Source organism: Gekko japonicus, unplaced genomic scaffold (genome assembly GCF_001447785.1).
Source record: "Gekko japonicus isolate JY-2015 unplaced genomic scaffold, Gekko_japonicus_V1.1 scaffold1121, whole genome shotgun sequence".
Classification (NCBI taxonomy): domain Eukaryota; kingdom Metazoa; phylum Chordata; class Lepidosauria; order Squamata; family Gekkonidae; genus Gekko; species Gekko japonicus.
In genome coordinates this window covers 322,314-335,758 of record NW_015161433.1, presented here as the reverse complement: position 1 = coordinate 335,758, position 13,445 = coordinate 322,314, and the positions used below count along the sequence as shown (strand labels likewise).

The 13,445-nt window shown below is 43.2% G+C and overlaps 1 protein-coding gene across 3 annotated transcripts in view; it reads left to right on the top strand.

Annotated features, from left to right (window-relative positions):
* The window catches only part of LRRC2 (leucine rich repeat containing 2), a 91,844-nt gene extending 85,661 nt beyond the window's left edge, over nucleotides 1-6,183 (top strand). For all 3 annotated transcript variants that reach the window (XM_015428979.1, XM_015428980.1, XM_015428981.1), the window contains one exon: nucleotides 5,743-6,183. In XM_015428979.1, the coding sequence (XP_015284465.1) occupies nucleotides 5,743-5,792 (50 nt within the window). In that variant the 3' untranslated portion in view covers nucleotides 5,793-6,183. The remainder of the gene's footprint in view (nucleotides 1-5,742) is intronic.
* The last annotated feature ends 7,262 nt before the right edge of the window (nucleotides 6,184-13,445 follow it).

The window sequence follows — 13,445 nt, the reverse complement described above, 5'->3', positions numbered from 1 at the left end:
AGTCTGTAGAACTCTCTCATCTCTATATGGCCCTAATTCTAAATGATCTGTATCTAGACCCATATTCAAAATTAGATATAATGATAAAGGGGATCCAAATTGTATTAAGCCATTATTCATCTTGCCATCACTAATTAGGCTCTGTGAATCCAACATCAGCATTTCAGGCAGATGCAAGTTTTCCCATTGCTGTGCATCCTAGCCAGAAGGTTTCTTTTCTTCTTTTAGGGCCGTGGGCATGGAATGTTGTTCTGTACCAAAGGCTTCACACACCATGGGAAGGCTTTGGTTTTCAGTATTTTAAACTAGTTTGGGGAACCTTCATGCTCTTAGTAGCACAAAAGTATTTTGTATTAAGTAAACAGAAGCCACTGGAGATCCAGATACCTTCCAGAAATATTTTTTAGCTGAACCCTGGATTTAGTAGATAATTGGCAAAAAGGAAAAGAGGCTGATGCACCTTACGCTGTCTAATCCTATCCACACATAGTCAAAAATAAATCCCATTGATTACTCCAAAGTAGGTGCAGACAGGATTTCTGCCTTAGGATGACTAAGGAAAATGAGCCTGCAGAAGGGAGATAGAAAACTGATCCAAGCCCTTTAATGAAACAATCAAATTATACCCATTTTCCACAAGTGCCATTTAAACCAGTTACAACATTTCACAATTCTGTTCACTAGAGTTGCCAACCTCCAGGTGGTGGTTGGAGATCTCCTGGGATTACAACTGATGTCCAGGCAAAAGAGATTAATTCCCCTGGAGAAAATGGCTGCTTCAGAAGGTGGAACCTATAGCATTATACCGCATTGAAGTTGCCTACCTCCACAAACCCCACCCTCCTCAGGCTGCACCCCCACAATCTCCAGGCATTTCCCAATCTGGAGCTGGCAACTCTACTGTAAATTGAAAAAAATGAACAGAGTATCAAATTACACCCATGGACCATTTTTTGCAATTGCCATTTAAACAAGTTACAACATTTCACAGTTCTGTACACTGAAACAAAATGAACAGAATGAATATCTGGTTTCAGACTGGTTTTTTACCCACTCTCTAGCTCGCATAGTATTTCTTAGTATGATTTGTGAAAACTTCCTTGGATGCTAAGGATGCAATTCTAAAACATTCCTATCATCCAGAAACCTGATATTCAGCAATGATAAAGTTGAAGGCATAACATTTTGTAGGTTAGATGGTTTTATGCAGGGGTAACTATGTGCTTGCTAATTTTTTAAACTGTAGGGAAGCTGAAAATTTTGAATCCTTTTTAAAAATTGTCATGTGGCCAAACAGTGCCGTGACTATCAACAAATCATTGCCATTTTGCAGGCAAACAGCCAGCTTGTGCTGCTTGAGAGTAAATAATTACTCCAGCTGGGAGCCATAAAAAGAAGGAGTTAACAGCTGGATTACAGGAGTATGGACTGAGGCAGACCCTTTAGGGGAAATGATCTGGAAGGTTATGTATATATTTGTAAATGTCAGGGCTGCAAGGAGCAATCACGTGTGATACTTTATAGACTTCTACTTCTTGTTCAAAGAGGGGAATTTAAGACAAAAAAACTCCTCAAAGACTGAACTGAAAGAAACAGTGTTCATAAGAACATAAGAGATGCCAATGTTGGATCAGGCCAAAGGCCCATCCCGTCCAACACTCTGTGTCACACAGTGGCCAGAAATACCAGTGTCATCAGGAGGTCCACCAGTGGTGCTAGGACATTAGAAGCCCTCCCACTGTTGACCCCCCCTCAAGCACCAAGAAGAGAGAGCATCACTTGCCCTAGAGCCCCTATCTATACCTTGTGGCTAATAGCCACTGATGGACCTCTGCTCCATATGCATATCTAATTCGCTTTTGAAGCCGTCCATGCTTGTAGCCACCACCACTTCCTGTGGCAGTGAATTCCATGTGTTAATCACTCTTTGGGTGAAGAAGTACTTCCTTTTATCCGTTCTAACCCGACCGCTCAGCAATTTCATGGAGTGCCCACGAGTTCTTGTATTGTGAGAAAGGGAGAAAAATACCTCTTTCTCTACCTGCTCTATCCCATGCATAATCTTATAAACCTCAATCATGTCTCCCCTCAGTTGTTGTTTCTCCAAGCTAAAGAGCCCTAAGCGCTTTAACCTTTCCCGATAGGGAAACTGTTCCAACCCTTTTATCATCCGAGTTGCCCTTTTCTGCACTTTTTCCAAAGCTATAATATCCTTTTTAAGGTGTGGTGTCCCAACAACACAATATTCCAAACGAGGTCGCACCATTGATTTATATAATGGCATTATGATATTGGCTGATCTGTTTTCTCTCCCCCCCCCCTCAGTTGCCTCACAATCCTCCCTGGTTTTCACCACCCTGAACAACTTCGTATCATCCACAAATTTAGCCACTTCACTGCTTACTCCCAACTCCAAATCATTAATGAACAAGTTAAAAAGCAGTGGACCAAGTACTGATCCCTGCCGTACCCCACTGTTTACCACCCTCCACTGAGAAAATTGCCCATTTATACTCACTCTCTGTTTACTATTAATTAGCCAGTTTTTGATCCACAAAAGGACTTATCCTTTTATCCCATGATTTTTGAGCTTACTTAGGAGTCTTTGATGAGGAACTTTATCAAAAGCTTTCTGGAAGTCAAGGTAAACAATATCTATTGGATCCCCCTTGTCCACATGTTTGTTCACCCCCTCAAAGAACACTAACAGGTTAGTGAAACAAGATCTTCACTTACGAAACCCATGCTGAGTCTGCCTCAGTAGGTTTTGTTCATCAATGTGCCTACTAATTCCACCAACTTACTGGGTATTGACGTCAGACTGACTGGCCTGTAATTTACCTGATCTCTTTTGAAACCCTTTTTAAAGATGGGAGTGACATTAGCTCCTTCCAGTCCTCAGGAATGGAGGCAGATTTTAAAGAAAAAGTTTTGTCAGGAGATCCACAAATTCACATTTGAGTTCTTTCAGAACTCTCAGATGTATGCCATCTGGGTCTAGTGATACATCAGTTTTTAAGTTGTCAATCACTTGTAGGACCTCCTCTCTCATCGCTTCAGTCTGCCTCAATAGGTTTTGTTCATCTATGTGCCTACTAATTCTTTCCTTAATAATGGTTTCCACCAATTTACCCGGTATCGACGTCAGACTGACTGGCCTGTAATTTCCCGGATCTCCTCTGGAACCCTTTTTAAAGATGGGATTCCTTCTGGCTATTGAAACATATGAGTATACTGTTCTTCGAGGTGTATTATGTACAGTGTTACCCAACAATGAAATGTCACTGGAACAATAATTTCAGTGCATCTGGTATGATAGTATTTTTTTTTTAATGAAGTTTTATTCACAAAATAGGTGTGCATTCAGGTATCAACAAAGGAAGAATTACTACCTAATTTTGCTGATATAACACCTCTGAATTAAACAGCAACAACAGTTTACAATATGAATATTCTATCTTTCCATTATTCTTTTTATTGTAGACTTCAAGGAGATCAGAGGCTGGTCATGCTGCCACCACCCAGACACAGGATCACTCTAGGCTGGCAGGACTGGGGATTTTTTCCCCCCTTCCCATGTTGCTGGGCTTGAGGTCACTGCTGCTTGGCCAGGCAGCAAGCCCAGTGGGCCTTAGGTGCCATTCCTGTGGTGCTGTGCTTTGGTGCGCCACAAGGAAATTAATCATAATTTCATTCACATAAACTTATTTATTTACTTAATATCTAGTCTTACAGACTCCAGGAGTCACACAATTAAAAGCATACAGTTGCATAACAGTGCAATAAAGTGGGGTTTCAAAATCAGAGAGAAGTACACTAAAAAGTATATTACACACAATATACACAGTATAATACACGTAAGCAGACTGGATTATAAAGTTAGACAGCACAACAGTATAAAGTATACAATGAACAAAGCAATGAAAACTAGCTGAAATTTCACAGACATTCAGAATAACCCTTTTGTAAAAAGGCCCTCCTAAACAACAATATAACATGTACAATGAGCAAAGCAATGTAGACTGTTCCCTTTAACCTGAAGTTATTAATTATGGCTGCATAATTCAGTGTCTTGAAATCTAGATTTGCCCAAACCTGATTTATTGTCAGGCTTACATGTGTGCCTTGGTGCCACTCCCTTCCCTCATGCTGAAATTCATCTAGAAACTGGCTTTGATTACCCATGCAGGTGTGCAAATTAGCCAGAGTTAGCTTCTGTTACCACTAACTGGAATTCTGAAGTTGGATTAAACTCTGCTTTAGGCCATTTCCACATGGATCCTCTGCCCCAGCTTCAGTGCTGTTGGGGAGTAGGAGGTTTTCCCAATAGTGGTATAGTCACACACCTCCCAGGGTTTCTCCAGTTTGTATCTAATCTTTCTCAAACCTGGTATGTTGCAAAGTTTTAGGAAAGGTCTCATTAAAGCCTGAATGACTGCTGTGCAAGTGGGAAGGTTCACATTTTCCCACCTACATGGCAGCCATTTCCCCTGATGCAGTCCCCACAATAACTATTTCCTTCCCTTTATATCAGGGGGCTTTTTGATTTAAATTCCCACCTTTCATTTTTTTTCAACAAGTCTCTAGCCCGTCCATTGTAGAGATAAAAGGGGAAAAGCATGAAAGCTGAGAATTCAGACAACCTGATACACATATTGTTATAATGTTACATCCACATAATATTCAGTTGCTGATTAAAAACAAAACAAAAAAGCCCTAGTGGCCAGGGGGGGATACTTGCTGCTGGGGTATTGGCACATGAAAACTGTAAGGAGAGTAAAGATCCATAACCCTAGCATGAGGAAAGAGTCCTTATTGCAGAATGATGTCTCACTACCACCTTTTGTTAAATGACACTCTGTCTCTGGATCATGACTGGGCAAGTCCAGAAGTCCTCAGTAGCCACATGACAATATATTATTGATACCATCATAAAGTTGAAAGAGGCTAACTGAGTCAGACAGGTGACTGTTTAAAGGCAATGGATCTCTGCAGGGCCACCTCATCCTATATATAGTGTAATCCCTAAACCCTCATTGCATGTTTTGCTGTGTAGAGACTCATCCCTTTTACTTCTACAGAAGGTCCTTCCTTCCCCTGTGCTCATCTTACTTGTGTCTACATTGACTTTTATTTTGTTGCTACTTACCCAACAGTCAAACTTTGCCTAGGTTTCCTTCTTCCTTTCCAATTGGATGTCAACCAGCTGATTCAGACTCCATAACATTTACTAGAGGCCCAGAAAGAGCTTCTATTGGGTTCACTATTACTTCATTTACTACATATCCAACCATGTAGTTCCTCTGATGGAATGGTATTTCTGTTTGTAGAAGCAGGGGCAGTGATTTACATCACTTCCCATCCCACTACAGATTCCCATGTTGCCCCCTGAGCTGTTTCTGAGGGTCTGCAGAATTTTGGAGGGTTCAGTGAGCTACATTGGGAAGGGAAAGCAGGAAAGTTTGAGTCTGCAGAATCTGCAGGTGGCTAATGCATGCCAATGGGATTTTCCATATAAAGCCTGTTTTAAATTTCTTAACCCCGCAAAATATAAAGTAGTGCATAGATTCTGGTTGCATTATGAATGGAAAGTGTTGGCAGGACTTTGTCTCAAGAATACGATATATTCCAAAAAGTATATCAGAAAGATGTTTTCAGCATGTCTAACTATTTTTAGCAACAAAGTTGTGATTATTCTACAATTGATATCTAAAGTATTATATTTATATTTTCTCTTTTCAGAGTCTGTTCCTTGCTATACTACAAAAGTATCATTTAGTCTCCAAATCTAAATCCAAATCTGAGAACTGGATTTGCACATCACTGAAGAATCTCAGCATTTAATTTTGCCAAACCAAACATCATTAGCAGAATACCTGCGTAAACACTACTGCACACGAGTCTTTCTTTTTAAAATTGTTTTCCAAAACTATTTGTATCTGTAGCACCTGATATGCAATACGAGCTTCAGATGACTGGGCTATCATGTGATTAAAGCTACCTTTTCAAAATATTTTGTACAAGAAAATCACAGAAAAGTTGATGTTCTAATGTGTGCGTGACATATTGTATTTTTTTAGACCAAACAGTGGGCACCTTCACATGTATAATATCCACTCAGATGAATATATACTCTATCTACTAAGCATTAGGAGCTGCAGTGGTTCAAGTGGTTAAGACGCTGAACTGCAGGCTGTGGAAGGTCAGTAGTTCAGCAGTTCGAGACCTGAGTTGCCGCATGACAGAGTGAGCTCCCGTCTCTAGTTCCAGCTCCTGCCAACCTAGCAGTTTGAAAGCAAGAAATTGCAAGTAGATAAATAGGTACCACTTCAGTGGGAAGGTAACAGTGTTCCATGTGCCTCGGTGTTTAGTCATGCCGGCCACATGACCACGGAAATGTCTTCAGACAGCGCTGGCTCTTCGGCTTTGAAACGGAGATGAGCACCGCAACCCTAGAGTCGGACTCGACTGGCTTTCGAGCAAGGGAACCTTTACCTTTACCAAGCATTGTAAAAATCCCAAATAAATTGCTTTCTAGGTGGAAACTTAGTCATGCCAAGTGTAAAAAAGGTATATTTGATTCCCAAATAACACACAAGAACTGTGGTTGGGGAGGGGATGTAGCTTAGTGAAAGAGCCTTTGCTTTGCATGCAGAAGGTTGAGGTTCAGTCATGGCATGTCTAGTTAAAAGGACCAGGTTGGAGGGGATGTGAAAGACCTCTCCCTGAGATCCTGGAGAAGTGCTGTCGGTTTGAGTAGGCAGTACTGACCTTGATGGACTGATGATCTGATTCAGTATAAGGCAGCTTTGTGTGTGCTGATTCCTATGTGTGCCGGCTCCACAAAGATGTCACTGTTAAATCAGCCAGTGTGGCACATAAATCCCTATGCTGTCGGGAACCACATCCCAGAAAGACCTCTTTTTCTGCTTTCTATTTAGTGTTACAGTTGCTGGGGGGAAAGGTTGTTTGGACTTGGTTAATGGCAAGTTTTTTCCTGCAATCATATGCTAGGAGAAAAGGTGGTTGTTTACAGTTAACTTGTTTGCTATGCTGTTCACAAAGTTCTTTTTCCCTCATGCCAGCTTGTAGTTGAAATAATGGTCAAAAATAGAGCCCTGCATGCATACACCAGATCTATGCACAGATGTGAGGGAGGTTTATTGATTTTTGCCATAGCAGCTGCAGACTCCTCTTGTGTCCAACAACTTTTTAAACTCAGGAGAGTTTAAGAAAACAATTTGCGGTTGGGTGCAGTGCTGACAGAAGTGAATTAAAAACATCCATGTCTCCATTCTATTAGTGTGGAATGTGGACTATTTTAATTCTTGCCGCATAATCTCCCTTGACACATCTGAAGCTGCTTTTTAAACTCCCCCAACTGTCTTGGAATATAGCAAGGAAAAAAAGTCTGTTATTTGGGATGCCTTTAAGAATGTTTAAGAATAATGCTTAAGGTTGTTGACTTTGGCCTGGGTTGCTTGTTATGCTTCTCACATCACTTTGATGCACAGAAAAGAGCAGGTAAAGCTTTCCACAACAAGGAGTCTGCACACCAAGCTACTGTTAATTACAGAGGCTGCTTTGAAAAGTGGGCAGCTCTGAGAACTCAGCAATAGCTCAGGAAACACAGTTCAGTTAAAAGAAAAGCTGGAATGATATTAAAAATTAAGCACTTTTATTTGTCTTAGTAATTCTGAATCATAGTTTTTTGGTATATAACTGTTCATGCATATGTCATCACTATCATTTAAGTTTTAGTTAGGTACATTTGTTTTGTGGTCTGTAATATCTTTGTGTAAATCTACATTAGACTTTTAAATGATTTTGTTTTGCACTGCCCTTTTTCATTCAATAAATAAACTATATTGATAATTTTTGCATTGTGAAGTTATTTAGTGTGTTTCCTACTGTATCCACATATGCCTGCACAGGTAGTAAATGGTTACAAGATTTCAAAAAACAGATTATATCCAGAGGCTGTTACTACATGGCGATTTCCACTGTATGTGAACAATGGGAAGCCTGTGCTGTGATTGGGGACATCCACACAACATTATATTCAATCCAGGCACAATTTGTGTGACTCTTGTGTTTTCCCCCCATGAACTGGATTAAAAACAAACTCGTTTAATCAGCAGGGAAATCTTGCCTCTGAGGAAGGGAAGTGGGCGAGGTCGTCATAACAACTATGGGATGTTTATGTCTGGGAACACAGGGGCACTGAATCTGTGCTCCCACGACACTTAAATGTTATCACCTGTCCCATACATCACTGGTTTGGCCAGGTTTTGTATCACATTTCTACAACAACTTTGGCGGATAGAAGCTATGGTTTACACCTGCTGTGTATATTATACCTCTCCACCATTAATGCTGGGATTTATGAGTGCTGAAGGTACACCTAGCCCAAGTTAAGTGTGTGGAGAAGAGAGTTATTGCTTATACAACATTTTGAATGATAATGTAGATAGTAAGTTTTTAACTTCGTAGTTCCCACTTCACAGAATTTTAGAAGGAATTCTAAATTATCTTTTCTTTCCCCTTGACCAGTGACACTTAAAACTTGATACCCTTTTACTTCAGAAAAAAAGTAAGCATCAATCTATCACACATGCTGACAACATTTGTATAACAGGATTTGCTAAAAAGGGGGGGGGGGCTCTGGGTTGCACATATCAAGAAACAAGGAATATGGGGAATCCATTTGGGTTCCAAGATGGAACACTCCTTACACAATTTCCTAATAGGAATTAGAGCCAAGTACAGACTGAGTTTTATTTTCTCTAGCTGAAATCATCATAATCTTGACTGGAGTCTATAAAATAAAAGTCAATAATTTCCCTTCCCTTTATGGTGACCCACAACAGAATGTTAATGTATCACCAATCCCTAACAGGAATTTTTCAGTCCAGAATTCCAGGTATCTTGCATTATGATCCAGATTCTACTACATTTCAACAAAGGCAGAAGCATAGGAGAATCTTCCAGATTTTTGCAAAGCAGGGAGTTCTATTTGCAAAGCAGGGGATTTTCTGCTACACCCACTATCTGTTATACACCACTTTACAATCTATAGAAGGCCCCTGAGGTTGCTCACAAACATAACAATGACCATCATTAATTAAGATAGATTCAGATGGTCAACCGTGTTGGTATGAAGCAGTAGAACAAATTTAAGACCAACAAAGGTTTATTCAAGGTATGAGCTTTTGTGTGCACACACACTATCAAATACATTAGAATGGCATGAAAGGTTCAATCTTATAGCCAGAGAATGAACAGCATCATGTTACATGTTAATTCATTCTCTGGCTATAAGTTTGAACCTTCCATACCATTCTAACGTATTTGATAAAGTGTGCGTGCACACGAAAGCTCATCCCTTGAATAAACCTTTGTTGGTCTTAAAGGTGCCACTAGACTCTAAATTTATTCCGTCATTAATTAAAACATCACAGCCTTTCAAACTAAATATGAATTCAACACTAAAACAGCAGAAAATGTAAACATCCAGTACAGCCTGAAACATCAACATTTTAACATTCCTGGTGGCCTTACCCTTTAAGCAGCCCTATATCAGGCAGAAAACTGCCAGAAACATTTTCCAAGAACATTTGAGCTCTGTTTCAGGTACTCACTTTAGAACTGACACACTTCTTCCTGTCCTGTCCTATATACCTAGTAGATTTTTAAATTCTGCCCTTCCTTCAAGGAGTTCAGAGCAACATATATGATTTTCTCTTCTTAATTTTATACTGACATCAACCCTATGCGATAGACCTGGCATGTTTAGGAAAATGTCTTACCAGAAAAGTATCTTTCTCTCAGTCCCTGAAGGCTGGGGCATGCAGAACTGGGCTTCATCTGTTGATATCAACATGTGGGCAGGTTTGCATGGGAGGTGGATGAACAGAAATAAAATGGTAAGGACATATGGTTAAGATAGGTCCAGGTAGTCCTTAGGAGAGTGTAGGATCTAAATGGTAAAAGTGGTCAGGGTGTCTGCAGAAATGAGTGGATTAGGAGAAAAAGATGTGAAGGGATTCATGGAAGGTGTACAGTTTCAGGAAAGCAGCTCAGAAACAAGGATAACTATGGGGGGGGGCTGTGCTGTACTGTATTGACATGAGATGTATTTTGCCATGTAAGACAGGAATATTTTTCATTAGTTCACGCCTGTTATTTTTATGTTTTTGTTTTACTTTATTTATAGTTCATTATTCTCACTGAGACTCAAGGTGGATTACATAGTGTAACTCAATGTAATAAATATAATGAGACATCTAATAAGCAATGTAATAGGACTAGGATTACAACAGTCTAAAACAAAACAAAGTATTAGACATGTTAAATAATGCAGAAAATGGTACTATGTAAGTAAAATAACAAAGTGGGAAGCATAAGACAGTACACACCACAAACAGATAAAACATACTATACACATATGTGTAATTTCCAGTCCTTTTAATAAAAGCACCTGCCTGAACCAGTTTGTTATAAAATCACCCTACAATCTTTGAACAATGTATATAATCTGTGAAATGACAGAAGAGTGGGAGCCTTCCTGACCTCCTCAGGCAGGACATTCCACAAGGTAGGCGCCACAACCGCACAGGCAGTTGCTGATCTTGCCTATTTGTAGGGTGGCACTCCCAGAAGGCCCTTGAAAAGTACTGGGTTCACCGCATGGAGTACTTGGACAACGACATGCACTTGCACACGTTTATTGTACTTAACACAGAACTGCAAACCGGCCCTGCAAGGCCAACTATATACACACCCACCCAGCACACCCACAGTCCCATTGGAGGGTTTGAATTTCCCGCCAAAGTTTCTATTGGTTCATGCTGGGGGAACTAGGATCCTAGGTTCCTATTGTCTAGAGGAGCTAAGCTCTTGACTGTAGCCATGGACCTCTGGTGGCGGTCCGCGTACATAACACCCTCCCCCCATAGTTCTGACCCAACATACGCAATATAGTCCTTTAAATAAGTGGGGGGTCGGCGCTCTTTGAGGGAACACCGGGGGGCTAGTACCGGGTCACTGGCTACAGGTTCTGGTTGCCTGTCTGTGACCTGGGCCTGGGGCACCTGTTGTGGTGGCTGAAGTGTCTCTGGTTCCGTTGGTTCTGATGGTGGTTCCATGGAAGAGGCCTCCTCGATGCTTCGGGCTTCAGGCTGACTACTGAGCTCGGGTATGTAGGTGCCGGTTCCAGCTGCCAACCATGTTGGTTCTCCTACCTCTGGGAGCTGTCGCCACCTCAGTTGGCCCAAGTGCTTCTTTAAGAGCCTGCCATCTTCCATCGATACCTCGTAAGATACCAGCCCCGTGACTTTGATCACTCGTCCTGCCAACCATGGATTTCCCGTTCTGTAGTTCTGGATGAACACTGGGTCACCCGGGAAGAACCCTCTCGGAGCCTCTCACTGTTCCACCATCCTCTTGGAATCTGGGGCCCGGTCCGGGTGTAGCCGATCCAACAAGGTTGTAGGTTTTCGGCCCATCAATAATTCCGCAGGGCGATGGCCTGTGACAGGGTTAGGTTTCGTCCTCTGGGTAAGGAGAAAGCGGGCTAGCCGGAACTCCCAGTCCCCGTCCATTATCCTGCTGAGGGCTTCCTTCGCGGTCCGCACTATCCTCTCAGCCTGGCCATTGGTTGCAGGGTGGAAGGCCGCAGATCGGATGTGCAGTATCAGGTTCCTTTGGAGGAATTCCTGGAATTCTGCTGATGTGAAGGCTGCCCTGTTGCTGGAGACTATCATGTCTGGCAGCCCGTGTGTAATGAAGATCTGGCAGAGGGACCGGATCATGGCCTTCATAGAAGTTGTTGACATGGGACTGATTGGAGACTATCATGTCCGGCAGCCCGTCTGTAATGAAGATCCGGCGGAGGGACTGGATCATGGCCTTCGTAGAAGTTGTTGGCATGGGACTGATCTCCAGCCACTTCGAGTAGGAGTCAACCGTTACTAAGAACAATAGTCCCTGGAATGGTCCGGCAAAATCGAAGTGAAGCCGGGACCATGGTTTGTGGGTTGACTCTCACGACTGTGTTGGTGCACTTGGCGGGTTAGGCCAAACTTCCTGGCAGGTTTGGCACCTTCAGACCCAGGATTCAATCTCAGCATCGATTCCCAACCACCACACATAGCTCCGGGCCAGTGTCTTCATTCTTACAATGCGTTTGGGTAGCAGATAGGTTGGGGAGGCATAATACCTGAAGGGATGGCCGGTTGGTGAGGAGGTAGAGTTCCGAAGTTTCTGCTGCTGTCTCGTAGGTGGCAGTGGTCTGGCATCAGGGCTGAGCTGTAGGCTGCTGGAGCCGGCTTCCCTTGGACCGGCAGACATGGGCAAGGTGACCCTGCTTTCTGCATGTGCGACACGTAACGTCACAGAACCGGCAGGACTTACGCTCGTGTGCCTCACCGCAGCTGGCACACGTGGAATGGCCGGCAGTCTTTCTGGAGGATCCTGATGCTGTGGGTCATGGTGGCTTATGGTGGGAGGGCAGACGGATGAGACGGACATCCTCCTCATCGGAGTTCTTGGGCGCCGGGTCAGGGAGCACATGATGAGACACAGATGAGGGATGGTCACGGTGGGAGGCCTCATGTGCAATGGCAAGTTGGAGAGCCTCATCGATCTTGATGTCGGCGGTACCGATCATCTTCCTCTGCAGCTTTATGTCACTGATGCCTCAGGTGAATTGCGTTAGGAGGTTCTCCTCCACCTTGGTGAAAGCACAGTCCATAGCCACCTGGCACAGGGCTGCCATGAAAGCAGCGGCCAACTCACCCGGTTTCTGGACATGGCCCTGGAACTCTATCCGCCTGGTGAGCATTGTTCGCTGTGGCATGAGGTACCTCGTCAGGGCGTTGATGATCTCCTTGTAAGAGCACTCGAGGATTGCCCAGGGTGTGAGTAGGCTCTTTGCGAGGCAGACTGTGTTCACGCCACAGGAGCTGAGGAGAAAGGTCCGTCGTCTGCCTGAATCAGCTACCTCATTGTAGGCAAGGTGGCAGGTCAGTTGGTCCGTCCACGAGTCCCAGAGTTCGGGATGGGCTGGATCAAAGATCTCCAGATTTCCTCAAGTGGAGGCCATGGCTTTGGCGCGGAGCGGGGAGCAGTGTCCTTGATGTGGTGCGTGGTGCAGTGCTGCTTGGGAGCGATGCAGGGCGCAGTTGCGTTGGCTGGATTAAAGCTCGGTGCTGCGCTGGGATGCGAGCCAGGCCTGGCTCAGCGGGACCCCATCCTCATCACCACTGAAAAGTACTGGGTTCGCCACATGGAGCACTCGGACAATGACATGCGCTTGCACACGTTTATTGTACTTAACACAGAACTGCAAACAGGCCCTGCAAGGCCAACTATATACACACCCACCAAGCACACCCACAGTCCCATTGGAGGGTTTGAATTTCCTGCCAAAGTTTCTATTGGTT